Below are 17442 nucleotides of genomic sequence, written 5' to 3'. Positions count from 1 at the left end.
ATGTGGGGTTTGTGAATATCTTTTCCCATTCTGTGGACTGCCTTTTTGTCTTGTTGACTGTGTCCTTTGCCTTAAAGAAGCTTCTTAGTTTCAGTAGGTCTCATTTGTTAGTTGCCGATCTCAGTGTCTGTGCTACTGGTGTTATGTTCAGGAAGCTGTCTCCTGTACCAATTAGTTGAAGAGTATCTCCCACTTTTTCTTCTAAGAGTTTCAGTGTGGTTGGATTTATGTTGAGGTCTTTGATCCATTTGGACTTAAATTTTGTGCAAGGCGATAGACATGGATCTATCTGCAGTTTTCTGCATGCCAATATCCAGTTATGCCAGTACCATTTGTTGAAGATGCTTTCTTTTTTCCATTTTTGTCAAAAATCAAGTGTTCATAGGTGTGTGGGTTAAAATCGGGGTTTTCAATTCGGTTCCATTAGTGTACCTGTCTATTTTTGTCCAATACCAAGCTGTTTTCAGGACTATAGCTCTGTAATAGAGCTTGGAGTCAGGTATGGTGATGCCTCCTGAACTTCCTTTATTGTATAAGGTTGTTTTGGCTGTCCTGGGTCTTTTGTTTTTCCATACAAAGTTGATTATTGTTCTTTCAAGGTCTGTGAAGAATTGAGCCAGAATTTTGATATGGATTGCATTGAATCTGTAGACTGCTTTTGGCAAGATTGCCATTTTTATTATGTTGAAACTACAAATCCAAGAGCATGGGATATCTTTCCATTTTCTGGTATCCTTTTTGATTTCTTTCTTTAGAGACTCAAAGTTCTTGATATACAGGTCTTTCACTTCTTTGGTTAATGTTATCCCCAGATATTTGATGCTGTTTATGGCTATTGTAAAGGGTGATGTTTCTCTGATTTCTTTCTCAGCCACTTTATCATCTGTATATAATTGAACCTCTGATTTTTTTTTGAGTTAACCTTGTATCTTTCCACTTTGAAGAAGGTGTTTATCAGCTCTAGGAGTTCCCTTGTGGAGTTTTTCGGGTCACTTATGTAAACTATCACATCATCTGCAAATAGTGAAAGCTTGACCTATTGCTCTAGCAAGAACTTCAAGTACAATATTGAAGAGCTATGGAGAGAGTGGACAGCCTTGTCTTGTTCCTGATTTTAGAGGAATTGCGTTGAGTTTTGCCTTGCCGGCTGTGCCACCTATATCTGAGAATGTGCGGAGGGTGTCGGGATTGATGACACAGAGACCCGTTGGTGGTGCAAAGAAAGCTCTAAGCAGGCCCCAAGAAGGCTCAAGAAAGCTTCCCAAGGAAAGGCTTCCCTCAAGAAAAAGCTTCAGCTCTGTTTTCTTACCCCTGGCTGGTTATATGCCCCTGACACCAGAGTGGGTGGGTGGGTGGGGGGGGTCAGGAAGAGGCAGCTAGCCATTGGAAAGATCAAAGTCAGGGTATTCCAGTGAGGGAGCCCTTATCAGGAACTTATTGCTCTGGTAAACATTTCTTAGGGCACCCGATAGTTTTCAGTAAACAGGTTTTTAGTAAACATTGTCTTACAGCTGCCTGCTCCCAGGCTGATGGAGAAGTGGGCCTCTGGACAAGGTCTTTTGTTCCCACAAGTTTCTCTCAATTTAGTTTGATGTTAACTGTTGGTTTACTGTATATTGCTCTTATTATGTTCAGGTATGTTCCTGTTATCCCTGATCTCTCTAGGACCTTTATCATGAAGGGGTGCTGGATTTTGTCAAAGGCTTTTTAAGCATGTAGTGAGATGATCATGTGGTTTTTCTTTTTAAGATTGTTTACATTGTGGATTACATTGATGGATTTTCATATGTTGAACTATCCCTGCATCCCTGGGATGAAGCCTACTTGATCATGGTGTATGATTTTTTCTGATGTGTTCTTGAATCCAATTTGCTAGTATTTTATTGAGTATTTTTGCATCGATGTTCAGGAAGTTAATTGGTCTATAGTTCTCTTTCTTAGTTGTGTCTTTGTGTGGCTTGGGTACCAAGGTAATTGTAGCCTTGTAAAAAGAGTTTGGCAGTGAGCCTCCTGCTTCCATTGTGTGGAATATTTGAGGAATATTGGAATTAGCTCTTCTTTGAATTTCTGTTAGAATTCTGCATTGAAGCCATCTGGGCCTGGGCTTTTTTTTTTTTTTTTTTTTTTTGGTTGGGAGACTTTTGATGACTGCTTCTATTTCATTAAGTGTTATAGGTCTGTTTAGATTGTTTTTTATCTGTTCTTGGCAAGTGATATCTATCCAGGAAATTTCCATTTCCTTTAATTTTTCAAATTTTGTGGAGTACAGATTTTCAAAGTATGCCCTAATGATTCTCTGGATTTCCTCAGTGTCCGTCGTTGTGTCCCCCTTTTCATTTCTGATTTTGTTAATTAGCATGCTCTCTCTCTGTCTTTTGGTTGCTTTGGATAAAGGTTTGTCTATTTTGTTGATTTTCTCAAAGAACCAACTCTTTGTTTCATTGATTCTTTGCAATGTTTTCCTGGTTTCCACTTGATTGATTTCAGCCCTCAATTTGATTATTTCCTGGCGTCTGCTCCTCCTGGGTGAGTTTGCTTCTTTTTGTTCTAGGACATTCAGCTGTGCTATTAATTCTCTGGTTTGACTGTTCTCCAGTTTCTTCATGTGGGCACTTAGTGCTATGAACTTTCCTCTCAGCACTGCTTTCATAGTGTCCCATAAGTTTGGGTATGTTGTGTCTTCATTCTCATTGAATTCCAGGAAGTCTTTCATTTCTTTTTTTATTTCTTCCTTTACCCAGGGATGGTGCAATTGTGCATTGTTCAACTTCCATGAGTTTGTAGGGTTTCTGCGATTTGTGTTATTGTTGAATTCTATTTTTAATGCATGGTGGTCTGATAAGATACAGGGGGTTATTCTAATTTTTTTGTATCTGTGGAGGTTTGCTATGTTTCCTATTATGTGGTCAATTTTAAAGAAGGTTCCATGTGGCACCGAGAAGAAGGTATATCCCTTTGTGTTTAGGTGGAATGTTCTATAGATGTCTGTTAAACCCAGTTGAGTCATAACTTCTATTAGTTCTTTTGTTTCTTTGTTAAGTTTATGTCTGGAGGTCCTGTCTAGCGGTGAGAGCAGAGTGTTGAAGTCTCCTACTACTAGTGTGTGAGATTTTATGTGCGATTTGAGCTTTAGTAATGTTTCTTTCACGAATGGGTGCCTTTGTATTTGGGGTGTAGATGTTCAAAATTGAGACTTCGTCTTAATGGACTTTTCCTTTGATGAATATGAAATATCCTTCTTCATCTCTTTTGATTGATTTTAATTTGAAGTCTAATTTGTTAGATATTAGGATTGCTACACCCGCTTGTTTCTTGGGTCCGTTTAATTGGAAAATCTTTTCCCAACCCTATACTCTGAGGTAACGTCTGATGTTGAGATGTGTTTCTTGTATGTAGCAGAAGGATGGGTTCTGTCTTTGTATCCCACCTTTTAACTTATTTATTCATTATTTTCCTTAGTCACCATAATGATCAGATGCAACGAACTCACTAAATTCAAAAGATGTCTTCCTCCTTTTGAATTCAGTGATCCTTCTTTGTTTCCTGAGTGCTGAGATTACAGGTGTGTGCCATCACACCTAACATGATTGTTTTGATTTGATAAACCCAGGTCCCTGGAAAACTGGCACTTCTGAACAAGATTTTCCCCTGTTTATATGGCCATTTTTTTCTGCAGCTGTATTCTTGGTTTTGTTTTCTGTGGCCATGGCTGTTTGATAATCTTAATTGATGTGATCTTGGAGCTAGAATTAATGAGCATAATATTGCTTTAAAGCAATCCTTTCCTAGCATCTTTCTCATTCAACAACAAATTAAATTGGACGAAAATAGGAAGGATTCAATATTATTAAAGAAAAATGGGTGAGTTCACCTTATTTCACAACATATGGAAACGAAGGAAAAAGATTGCTGCTAGTCAAAAAGCACAGCAAACACATGGACAAATCAGCAATGTTTATACAAATTTTAGTTTAATATATTTTGAGAATTTCATGCATGAGTATTGTATTTATATTATCTTTGCCACTTGCTCCCTTCTGCACACACAACCTGCCTAGTTCATTTAATGTTGTTCATTTGTGTATCTATTTAAAACTGACCACTTGGGCTTGGATAATCTATCAGGGTCTCATTTCTGAAGAATACTGATTCTCCCAGTCTCAGCACCCATTAATTGCCTGTAGCTCTTCGTCTAGTTCTTCTAAGATTTTCCCCATTCATGTCGGTGTGTCTACTGATAATATCATTGTGCTGGTCTTGTTTAGGTGACCATATTTTTTTAAATTTCATGGGTAAAATTTCCATGCCATATATAGAGGGTACAACACATCACAGAGTTCTGGTTCTCTGACTCTTAAAAGCCTTCCACTTGCTCTTCTATTATGTTCCCTGAGCCTTAGGTATAGGGGTATTGTAGATGTGTTGATAGGGGTTGAGTACCTCAAAGTCATTTGTTCTCTGCATTGTAACCACTTTTGGGGTTATTTATCAGTCTCTGCTGCAAAAAGAAGCTTCTTGGATGAGGGGTGAGAGCTATACGTACTTGTGGGTATAAGGATGGGTATTTAGAATTCAGTTAGGAATTATGCTGGCTCAGGAAAGTGGTAGTAATAGGTTCTCTTCTAAGTTTCATGACCTCAACAGCTAAGGGCAGTTGGCTAGGTTTCCAATATGAATTCCTTCATATTGAGTTGGCCTTAAGTCCAATTAGACATCTGTTGTTTGCCTCCGGGAGATAAGAACCACTATTGGACCCTTGGAGATATCTTGCCATACTGGTTGTTGTTGTGGTTCATAGATTTCACAGCTGTTCAGGACTATTGATTGCTTTTCTCTCTTAGCAGCTTGCATAGCACTTTTGGTCATTTAGATATCTAATGGTCAGGTAGGAAGCTTTAAGGTCAGTTTCAGCTCAGTTCCTTCAAGTGTTGTGACTGAATGTATGGTGTCTTTAGCTATTGGGTCTAACTTTCAAGTTCTATGAGACAACCAAGGGAGATGGCAATAGCTTACACACACACACACACACACACACACACACACACACACACACTCCCCCTTTCTCTCTTTTTCTTTCTTCCTGTCTCTGTGGCTTTTTCAAACATCCTAAGTATTATTTATCACTTCAGTTCTTTTCAATTCTTCCGCCTGTATATTGACCTCGTTTCCCCTTTCCACTTAACGTCTGAGCCATCTCTCCATTGCCCCAGCTTTATTTTGGAGGCTTATTAATTTTGTTTTGTACATTTTCTAAAGGGGTTTTTAGCTCCTGGAGAAATTGATCCCCTGAATCGTAGGTTTTCTACTGTACCAAAGCCAGATGTGGTGGTTCAAGGTATGTATTACTCCCAGCAATAGAAATGTTATATTAAAGGTCTGAAAAGGGGAAGATATTTTGGGGATTTGTGTTAGGCTTCAAAAAGTATATGATAAATTTGGTTCAGTTTTGTTTCAAAATTACTGTTAATAAACAAATCAATGAAAGATGATCTCAGAAAATTATAAAATAGTATTTGATATACCTTATTTCTGGAAACTCTTTTCTTTAAAATTTCATGATGTTTTATTCCCCTGGGTACTGTTACTTCCTTTTTGAACATGCTTTCTATGTTTTTCCTGCTAGTATTCCTTTATTTTCATAACACCCTATGCACTTATATTTCATTGCATTAGATTATTAGACCTGCATCCCTCATAGTACATTTGCTTCTGATCATTATCTCACTAGGGTGTATGTCTAACATTTACCCCCCAAGAATCAACTTAAATGTGAAGGTATTACATTATACAAAACACTGAGCTGAGTACTCTAAACATTAAAAACCCAACTCTTTGGCTGTGTGTGGTAGTACATATTGTGGTGATATATTGTTTATGATATAATAAAGCCACTGGGGATCAAAATACAAACCTAGCCACAGGCATAGAACAAGGCATTGGTGGCACACACCTTTAATCCCAGGACTCAGGAGACAGGCTGATGAATCTCTGTGAGTTCAAGGCCACCCTGGGCTACACTAGATTGAATTAACCAAAAAGAATAAAAAAGAGGCCGGGCGGTGGTGGCGCACGCCTTTAATCCCAGCACTTGAGAGGCAGAGACAGCCTCTGTGAGTTCGAGGCCAGGCAGCCTCCAAAACAATACAGAGAAACCCTGTCTTGTAAAAACCAAAAAAAAAAAAAGAATAAAAAAGAGTAACAGAGCTCACGTCTTTTATCCCAGCACTAGGGAGGTATAAAAGGAGGAAGCAAAGGGTCTTATGTGAGATTTAGTTTCCAGACAGGGAAAGCATTTGCCTCTGAGGATTTGTGGAGACAGGATCACCCATTTCAGTCTGAGATAGAGGTAAGAGCTAGTTGCTAGCTGTTTTGCTTCTCTGATCTCCAGCGTGAACCCCAATATCTGTCTCTGGGTTTATATTTACCTATGTTACAACATACATCAAAGCACTTGGGAGCCAGAGGCAGGAGGATCACTATAAGTTCAACACTAACTTGTTCCATATCAGGAGTTCCAGGATACATAGTTAGACTGCCTTAATTAGGGTTCTGCTGTGAAGAGACACCACGACCATGGCAACCCTTGTAAAGGCACTCACATACCTCACAAAGATATACATGCAGGCAAAATACCCATACTCATAACTTTTTAAATAGATAAGGAAAGTCTGAAAGCTGGGGGGGCAGTGACAAACCACACAAACTTCAATGTTATGGTATGAAAGATTTTACCAAGCAGTAAAAGAAATGAAAATGGAAAGGTAGATAGGGGTTAGCTCATCATGGAAGGATAAGGTGTTACTTTAAGGTTTTGTATATCGTTGTTGGGCACTGTTTCCCACGCTGCATTCTATAGAACTTGTTTACAGGAGCAGAAAGAACTAAAGGAAAAGCAAGCAAATAACCTTTTGAGACCCCAGGAGTACATTCAACCCAAGCAACTGAATTCTTGTTTGTATTTATAAAATATTTAGTCAGATGTCATGCTAGGGATACGTACGCAGACATAATGAGCCCTGACGGAAGGCAGAAAGGAGTTAATCTGAAAGAGGTGATGGTAAAAAGTAAGGGAGAAACTGTTTTGAATTAACGAGACAGCATGCACAAAGTTACAAAAAGTTAACTTTTATTGCTTTGCTTTGCCAGGCCTTCACAGAGTAGCTAGTCACTTGTACCACTAAGCTAGACCTTCAAACTCTGAAACCTTTGTAGTATGAATATGGATTGTGGAGGAGCAGTGATGAAAAACAAGGTCCAGTGCTAGATCACAAAGAGTCCTCGTATGCCATTATGGAGAGACCTGAAATACAAAGCCCCTCAGAGTTGCATCTTAAAAAGAATACACTCAAGTTAATAATTAAAGAATGAAGGGACACTTGTGTTGTCTACAATGATATTTAAAAAGCAAAAGACTGAACTGACAGACCGTACTGAGCCTGGACTGAAGACAGAAAAATCAGTTCAAAATTAATACTGTAGTATAAGGAGATATTGATAACTTACATTAATAGTCAGAAACAATGGATTTCAGAATGACTTGAGAAGTAAAAAAGCCAGATCTTGTTATATAAATACAGAAAATCAGGAATAAATATGAATTGAAAGTGATCATTTGTGTAGCTGGGAGTATCATGTGCCGTTTAATGATACAGTCTCAGAAGGAATAGTAGGCATAGGTGGCATAGTAGGAGGATCCAGCTGATCAACTTTAGTTATATTGAGTCAACAGTGCATAGAAACATTCAAGTGGGGCTGTTAGACATCATTAGAAACAGATGAGATGGGATGATAATAGACTGACTATCAAGAGAAGAGGAACCAGAATATCACTTGGAGAAAATTCAGGACTAGATAAAGAAAAGCCAATGTGCTTTGGTTAAAATTTTTCCATTTCAACGTGGAATCTCATAAATACTGAAAATGCCATTCAGTAGGCACACACAGGTACCTAACCAAAAAGCTAAGTCTCATAGTCATGTTTTTCCTTTCCCATTTATTTTAATATTTTAATCTAGAATAATTCCTGACTAATCAGAATTCCTCAGTAAAATTTTCTCTCGAAAGAAATTATGCACCTGAAAATATTTTTAAGGATCTGGAGAGAGGGCTCAGTTCAGCATTTAAGAGCATTTGTTCTTCCAAAGCACCTACCAGGACCAGGTTCCTTTCCAAGAATCCACATGGTGTCTTACAACTCTCCATAACTCCAGTTTCAAGGAATCTAGTGCCCTCTTCCGACCTCCTTTGGCACCATGGTGGCATGTGGTGCATGGACATACACTCATCCACATAAAATAAATCTAAAAGATATTTTTAAAGTTTTTATTGGACTGAAACCTTCTGTTGACCCCATCTTCTTTCTTTCCTATAGTCTCCATTTTGGCTGAAACAGAAGAAATCAAGGCCATTTTGAAGGACAAAGGAATTGATGTGGAGACCATTGCTGAGGTGTACCCCATCAGAATACAGCCAGCTCGTATTCTCAGCCACATTTATTCCAGTCTAGGTAAGGGATTGACCAGCCTGCTAGAATCAAAGTATTATGTGATTCTGGCTGGTTTCTTTCCACCCCCGCCCCACTCTTTAATTGGTATTGCTTTATTACATTGGATCCAAGAAGGAATTAAGTCCCTGGAATCCAAGATTCTGAACCAGTCTTTATGAGCAGGCTTGATAATTTTAGATGTGTTTTATGCATACTTTGGTATGTTTTCGGACAATATTATATCCTTATTCAAAATGTATATATAAAACTACCTCTCTTAGAACATATATTTTTGTTTTTTGAATACATGATAATTTTATGTAGAGTAGTGATCAAGGAACTTGTTTTAGGTCTTTTATACTTTATCATATAATGAACTAATTTTTATATAATTCCTTAATTTAATATCTTTTGTAAATAATTATTTTAGTCTTTTATTAAATTTAATGATGGAATTTTTACATTAAGCAAATTGTGACACTGTGAACTAAAAAAGATATTGGGGCTGGGAATCTGTAACTCAGTGGCAGAACACTTGCCTAGCATGCACAAACCCAGAGTTCTGGTCTTACTACCAAAAGAAAAGGATATGCAAAATTTCTAAACTTCTTTTGCAAGAGACTGAATAACCATGCCTTCCCCCCAAATATCCAGGTCCTGGTCTCTAGTACCTATGAACATTATCTTATATGGCAAAAATAATTTCGCAGGTGTAGTTAAATTAAGGAACTCAAGATGAAACTATTACTCTAGATTATTGTGGTGGACTCCAAATACAATCATAGGGACATGTCAGGTTACAGAATTAGCTGTGATATAACAGAAATAAAGGACTAGGTATATTAGAAAGGGTTGTCTATAGTAACAGAATTTAGAGAATGAATGAATATATGTATACATATGTGTGTGTGTGTGTGTGTGTAGTCATACACACTCACACATTTATTAGAATGACTAAAAACTGGGTACCTCAGATGGTCTTCAGTATACAACAGAATCCCAAAAAAGTAGGCTCTAACACCAGTGAAGGAATGGACTTTCTTTTTTTCCCATTTAACAAAACCATAAAATTCTTTTTTTCTTTTTTCTTTAAATTAGAAACAAGCTTGTTTTTCATGTCAATCCCAGTTCCCTCTCCCTCCCTTCCTCCCCTGCCCCCCACAGACCCCATATCCCATCACCTTTCTGCTCCCTAGGGAGAGTGAGGCCTTCTGTGGGGGATCTTCAAAGTCTGTCAAATCATTTGAAGCAGGGCCTAGCCCCCCCCCTGTGTCTAGCCTGGGAGAGTATCCCTCTATGTGGAGTGGGCTCCCAAAGTCCATTCGTATACTAGGGATATATACTGATCCACTACCAGAGGCCCCATAGATTGCCCAGGCTTCCTAACTGACACCCACGTTCAGGGGGTCTGGACCTGTCCTATGCTCATTTCCCAGCCATCAGTCTGGGGTCCATGAGTTCCCCCATATTCAGGTTAGCTGTTCCTGTGGGTTTCACCAGCCTGGTCTTGACCCCTGGAATGGACTTTCTAGTGAGGGTAAGAGCAAGCAGGCAAAGAGGGGTGCTTCCTTCTTCCATAGCATGTATTTAGGCTTCCAACAGAGGATGTGACCCACATTTAAGATGAGTCTTCCCACCTCAAAAGATCTGGATTAAAGGTGCGTCTTCCCACTTTAAAGATACAGATTAGAAGTGAATCTTACTGCTTCAAATGATTAAGCAAATATTCCTCACAGGTGTGCCCAGCCATTTTGGGGGCTTTACTTCATTCCAGATGTAGTAACCATCACAGTTCCACCCCTTGTCCATGTGTTATGATTAATTTCCAAATGGAAAACAATAAGTATCTCATAATAATGCCTAATATGATATAGCTATCCCTCACACAACTGCAATGTATTATAAATTTAGAATAAATGGTAATGTCTCTTCACAGATATCCTATCAGTATCTCAAATTTAAATATGACAATCACTAACATTCTCTTAATTGTTGTTATATCACCTGAGACATAAATAGAGGAAAGAAGACACAAATATCTCTACAAATGCATGTTTATTGAAATATGACAGAAACATGTCAATTATAATCCTCATTTCTGCAACTGGCCACATGGCCTTAGCTGGTATTTATAATTGCCTTCCTCTACTACCCCTTCTGCATTTCCTTCACCCTCAGCAGGGCTTGGATCTTTTTCCTGGATGAGTGACACATACCTTCATTCCTAAAAGCTCTGTGTCTTTAGTCATCCTGCCTAGATTAGGAGGTTGTAGTTTCCCATTGACATTACAGAACATGGTAGCACCAAGAAACACCGTGAAGGATTTCCTGCACTTTAGATATAATCTTTCTTACCTCCATTGTGGAGAAGCAGTCCAATGTCCCCTTGGTAATATGAATTAATCACCCATTCTAACACTGTTATTCTTTCTTAACTTGTTGGTTTAAGGGTATGAGAAGCCCAAGTGTCCAGGGGGGACTCTGAGCTTCCAGTTCAATAATGTTTGTTATGGGTTCTAGCAGCTCTCTCTCCTGTAGATTCAAAACTTCTAGGCCTGCAGAACTTACAATCAAGGGAACAAGAAACAAAAACTTTCCTAGTAGGAGTTGGGGGAAGAATAGAGGAGAGCAGGATGAGAGATACTATAATAGAGGGAGCCATTCTAGGCTTGAGGGGAGATCTGGCACTAATGAGATTTCCAGAGATGTACAAGGATGACACCAACTGGCAAACTAAGCAGTAGTAGAGAGACTACTTCAAATGCCCCTTCCTAATAATGATTTGACGACTATCTTACATACCATCCTAGAACCTCCATCCAGTGACAGATGGAAGCAGAGGTAGACACCCACAGCTAAACACTGAACTGAACTCTTGGGACAGAGAGGGAGGAGTGATGAGCAAAGGGGTGAAGACAGGGCTGGTGAAACCCAGAGAAACAGCTGACCTGAACAAGGGGAAGATCTTGGAACCCCAGACTGATGGCTGAGAGGCCAGCATGGGACTGATCCAAACCCCCTGAATGTGGGTGTCAGTGAGGAGACTCAGGCAATCTATGGGGTTTTTGGGTAGTAGATCAGTATTTATCCCTGGCATGTGCTGGCACACATGGTGCTGGAGAAATAGCTGAGATTTGTACATCAGGATCTGCAGGCAGCAGGTTATGGATTTGCCTTTCTTGTATGTATTACTTCTGCCAAAACTATCATCCATGGACTTGTAGAATGTCTTATCCGTGAAACTCCACACACTTCTGACCAAGGAACTCACTTCACAGTCAGAGAAGTTCGACAATGGGCCCACGATAATAGAATCTACTGGTCTTACCGTTCCTACCATCCTGAATCAGCTGGCTTAATAGAAAGATGAAACAGCCTTTTGAAGACACATTTAAAGTGCCAATTAAATCACAGAAACCTTAAGGGCTGGAGCAGGATTCTCCAGAAGGTGGTATATTTTTTTTAATTAACATCCAATATATGGTACTGTTTCTCCCATAGCCTGTCATAGCAGTACCCCACTCCCTGGTACCAACTTCTGTCTTGATCATTGTTCTCTTGCTGTGAATAGAGACCATGATCACAACAGCTCTTATAAAGGAAAGCATTTAATTGTGCCTTGCTTACAGTTTCAGAGGCTTAGTCCATTATCATCATAGTGGCATGCTGGCACACATGGTGCTGGAGAAATAGCTGAGATTTGTACATCAGGATCCGCAGGCAGCAGGAAAGGAGAGTCACTGGGCCTGGCCTGCGCCTTTTAACCTGAAAGTCCACTCCCAGTAACACACTTCCTCCAACAAGGCCACACCTCTTAATCCTTTCAAATAGTGCCATTCCCTAGTCACCATACATTGAAATCTATGAGCTTATGGGGGCCATTTTCATTCAAACCACCAAATTGGGGTTGTGTTGCTATGAAGGTTATCAAGTTATGTCCACAGCCTTTTGAAGTCAGGATTGACAAGGAACGAATTCTCTCCAGAAGGAACCAATAGTATTTATACCTTGTTTTGATTTTTTAATTCTAAATTTAGGACTTTGGACTGCATTCAGAGATTAAGGCTTTGGGTAAATGATGCTTGCTCAATCAGGAAAGCATATACAAATGTTCCCATTTTTAAACTGTGAAACACTTCAGGTTCCAAGTGTTTAGGAGAAAGAATATTCTACCTGTACCAGCAGAAATACTGTCAACTTAGACTGAAAGAGACAGATGACCAATACAGGACAAGCTGAAAGAAGTCTTTTGGGTTTCCAGAATTCTACAGTGGGGAAGCAGACTGAGGAAACTGCTCAGCTGCAACCACGTGCTGCTTTCCAAGTAAAAAGAAGGTTAACTCAAAGGGCCTTGAGGGTGGAACTTCGGCTCAGAGAAGGGACCAACGAGCTACAGAGGACTACTGCTAAGTCTTAAAATCTAATGACATGCCTACTTGAGTCTCACAACTTCTTGGTACTGCTAACTCTTTTCCTCCTTCCATTTTTTCTTTTTTATAATGGGGATGTCCATTGTTTATAACCAATCCTGCTACTGCATTTGAGGAGAAGAAATTGTATTTTCTAGTTATAATGGTCTGCAAATGGGAAGGAATCTTGTTCCAGGATGGCACATATCAAGATTCTCATCCATACCACTTAAAGTGTATTTGGACTTTGGGGATGATGATATTGAGAAGATATTGGACTTGGTCTGATCCTATTATGTTAAAGAGTTTGGGGGATATTGGCATGGGATAAATGTATTTTACATGTGAAAGGAGTGTGTATTCTCAGGACCCAAGGGGTGAACAGTGGAGTGATGAGTATTGTCTCACCCCAGACATCCCTTCATAATCCTGGAAACCTATGAGCATTATTTTATGTGTCAAAGAAGACTTACCAAGCATAATTAAGGATTTTGAGATGTGGAAGAATATACTTTCAATCTCAATTATCCAAGTGGGCCCTAAATGTAGTCACACATATCTCTTTAAAGGGGAATCAAGAGGAAGCTCAGACTATAGAAATGGGAGTTTTGATGACAGAAGCAGGGGGTGGAAGTGGTGAGGCTGTGAGCAAAGAAATGTAAATATCTAGAAGCTGGAAGATCCAATAAATGAATTTTCTCCCTGGATACTTAGGATTTGGATTTTAGCTCTGTAATGCTAATTTTGAACTACTAATCTCTAGCAATAATAAGGGTTCATTTAACTTTTGTTGTTTTTTAACTTTTAAATTACATTTATTTATTCGTGTGTGTGTTTGTGTGTTGTATGTGTGTTCTCATGCCATGTTGCATGTATGAAGGTCAGATGACAATCTGCAGGAATTGATTCTCTCCTTCCATTGGTTAAGTATATAGCTCAATAGTAGAGTGCTTGTCTGTCATGTACAAAAAAGGCCTTATTCAATACCTAGCACCTCCCCCTCCCCAAATTATATAAATTGCCAGTTAAAAAACTTATCAGTTAAATGAATATCTCTTTAAAACATCTTGGGACCGAGCCCACAATTATATTCGCACCCAAGAGGCTAAGAAAGGAGATTTGACCCTGTCTTTAAAATATTATTGTGACAGTTTCATAATAACAAATTTGCTTTAAACACATCAAACAGCAGCTATACTCATACCGAGGAGAAAGAGATGCTTCCTATCTATCTATCTATCTATCTATCTATCTATCTATCTATCTATCTATCTATCTATCTATCTATCTACAGGGTCTCATTATGTTGCTCAGGCTGGCCTCAAATTTCTAGCTAGGCTCAAATGACCCTCCCATCACAGTTTCTCAAGTGCTGAGTGTTGCTGTCCACCCGCGTGTTCTGTGTTTTAAATTATGGGATGTTGTACTTTATGAATTTATTAAACAGAAATCTTAATATGAATTCTTTTCTAATCTGTTAGTGCACATAAGTACCTTTTCAGAGTGTACATATTAACTTTTATTCTGTTTGTGTTTACCTTACTTTTTCATCTTCTCATATTGAAATAGGCATGCTATTACATAAAATTCTAATAATTATTGCCTTATTTTGATTGTCTAAGTTGTTTCCAAAGCTTTTATCCTTCTATAAACGTCTGTGTATAGATCATTCTTTTCTTGGGGTATATTTCCAGAGCAGGGATTCTGGATAAGGATAAGATTAGTTTCCTAGCATTTACAATATGCTGACAGACTATTGCTCAAAAAATCAACTAATTAAGATAAAATATACCTTTCTGTTTTGACTACCCTACCAGCATTGGGGTTTTATCATTTATTTTGCTAGATTAATAATTTTCATATACAGAATTATTTTAATTTCCTTTAATTCCTAGCAGCAACACATTTGTAGTAGGGGATTTATACTTTTGTAAATGTTAGTTCTAAAAAAATTATCCCAAGACTTGATGCCTTAGTCTAAGCTACTTAGTAAATTTCAAGCCAGCCTAAACTATAGTCTAAGACTCAAAACTTCTGACACCAAAATGATGCTGTAACAATAAACGACACACTTACTGAAAGTAAAACTAAGTATTTATTGTAGAAATTACTTACAAGAGACCAAACAAGTAACCCAGATGAGCCGAGTAGTTTTCCGCCGCTGAACTGGAAGCCGAAAGCCGGAAAAAGAGACCAAGACTTCCGTTGTTCAGTCTTTTATGCCTTCCCCCATAATGCCCCTAGCCATGCCCCAAAGTGGGCCTGGCTAGTGACGTAGTTCACTGCCTACTTCCGTATACGTCTTTACGTCCATCCATATAAGTCTTTAGTCATGCCTAAAGTGGGTGTGGTTAGTGGTGTGGTAAGCCGCTCTTTTATTACCTCATCTGTATGCGCCTCTAGTAAGTCACATGGTTAATGGCGGCACACGGCTTCCTCCTTCAGATGCCTTGGCAGCAGGATTGTTATAAATTGTAAGCAAGCCTAAGCTACTTAGTAAATAAGCCAGCCTAAACTATAGTCTAAGACCCTGTCTCAAAGCCCCATGTATACATGCATACATGTGTGTATAGTGCTCCTGAATGAGCCTAAGGGCTAACATGACTCTGATTTTTGGTTTGGTTTGATTCAGTTTGATCTGGTTTTGAGTCAAGGTCATACTATATAATCCAAATTGGACTCAGACTCATGACCCTCTTACACAAGCCTCCCAGATGCTGGTATTCCAAGTGTGCACCACCACAGTCAGCTTCCCTTATTCTTTAAACTTAGGTTAGGGCAAACTTTTATTATTCAGATGTGCATTATATATTTCCTTTGTAAAACTTTTAAAATATGAAATTTATTGTATGAACTATTTTTCACTTCCTTAGAAATTGAGAAATCATCTTTAGTTTTATCTCAATATATACACTGTTCTGGTTCTCACCAACTTTTAGAAGTTGTAAGTTATCTGATTACCAACTGACACGTACATACTGACTTCTGGGAACTAAAAAGAATATAAAAAAGAACCCAGAAACAAAAAAGATTTTAAAACACAATTTAACCAGTGAACACGTCATTGTTATTGTTTGTGGGTTTTTGTTTACATTAAGCTTTTATAAGCACACTTGTTTTTAGGAGAATGTTCTAATAGAGTAGACATTGCAGTCTACTTTGTGCAACATAGCAATATATGATAATCCCTGTTCCATTTTAGTAAATAGCTTCTCATAACTCAGTTTCATACCTATCTTATCATAATATCTTAGGAATTTTTCCATATTTTTATTTAAGTTTTTACGCATGTCGCTTTCAGTTCCCTCTCTCTCCCTCTCCTCTTCCCCCATCCCCAATCCTCCCAAACCCTCATCCCCACTCCATCTCCCCTCCACTCCCCAAGGAGGGCAAGGGCCTCCATGAGGGATTTCCAGAGTCTGTCACATCATCCTGGGAATGGCCCAGGTTCTTCCCATGTGTCCAGGCAGAGAGAGCATCCCTCCATGTGGCATGGCTCCCAGAGTCCCTCTTTAGGCGAGGAATAAATACTGCTCTATTCTCCCAGGTCCCACAGATTGCCAAGGCCTCCTCTCTGTCACCCAGGTTCGGTGGGAGGATGTCTGGATCAGTACCATGCTGGTCCCCCAATCATCAGTCTGGGGTCCATGTGATGCCTCTTGTTTAGGTCAGCTGCCCCTGTGGGCTTCGCCAGCCTGATCCTGATTCCCTTGGTCATCACTCCTCTTTGCAAGTGGGTTCCAGGAGTTCAATTCCGTTCACAGCTGTGGGTGTCTGCCTCCATCTCCATCAGCCACTGGATGAGAGTTCTAGGATGGCATATAAGGCATTCATCATTCTTACCATCATGGGAGGGCATTTAAGGTAACCTTAATGCCAGTTGGTGTCATTCCTGTAGATCTGTGAAGATCTTATTAGTGCCAGATCTCTCCTCCAACTTACAGTGACTCCCTCTTTTATGGTATCTCCCATCCGTTTCTCTTCTATTCTTACCCTGGCTCAACCTTCCTGCTCTCCCATGTCATCCTCTCTCCTCCTCTTCTCTCCCTCTCTTTCTTCCATCTCCTTCTGCCCTCCCCTTTTCCCCCTCTCCAATCTAATTAGGAGATCGCATCCCATAACCCTTCTCTGGGTTGTCATGTATATCTCTCTTAGGGTCCTCCCTGCACCCCAGCCTCTCTGGTGGTGCGCTTGTGGGCTGGCAATGCCCTCCTCCATGTCTAAAATCCATATATGAGTGAGTACATACCATGTTTGTCTTTTTGTGACTGGGTTACCTCACTCAGGATGGTTTCTTCTAGTGCCATTCATTTGCCTGCAAATTTCAAGATTCCATTTTTTTCTGCTGAGTAATACTGCATTGTGTAAATGTACCACATTTTCTCTATCCACTCTTCAGTTGAGGGGCATCTAGGTTCTTTCCAGGTTCTGGCTATTACAAATAATGCTGCTATGAACATAGTTGAGCCGATATCCTTATTGTAAAAGGGTACATCTTTTGGGTATATGCCTAAGAGTGGAATTTCTGGATCTTGTGGTAGACTGATT

At 39.3% G+C, this 17442-nt stretch overlaps 1 protein-coding gene across 7 annotated transcripts in view; it reads left to right on the top strand.

The window, feature by feature from the left end:
• Phka1 (phosphorylase kinase regulatory subunit alpha 1) overlaps positions 1–17442 on the top strand; it is a 110129-nt gene that overhangs the window by 35643 nt on the left and 57044 nt on the right. For all 7 annotated transcript variants that reach the window (XM_040744275.1, XM_040744277.1, XM_040744278.1 and 4 more), the window contains exons 13-14: positions 5257–5335; positions 8372–8506. In XM_040744275.1, coding sequence (XP_040600209.1) covers positions 5257–5335; positions 8372–8506 — 214 coding nt within the window. The remainder of the gene's footprint in view (positions 1–5256; positions 5336–8371; positions 8507–17442) is intronic.

Source organism: Mesocricetus auratus, unplaced genomic scaffold (assembly GCF_017639785.1).
Source record: "Mesocricetus auratus isolate SY011 unplaced genomic scaffold, BCM_Maur_2.0 Super-Scaffold_100003, whole genome shotgun sequence".
Taxonomy (NCBI): domain Eukaryota; kingdom Metazoa; phylum Chordata; class Mammalia; order Rodentia; family Cricetidae; genus Mesocricetus; species Mesocricetus auratus.
Note: the sequence above shows the minus strand (reverse complement) of the source record. Positions and strands in the feature narration are given on the sequence as shown.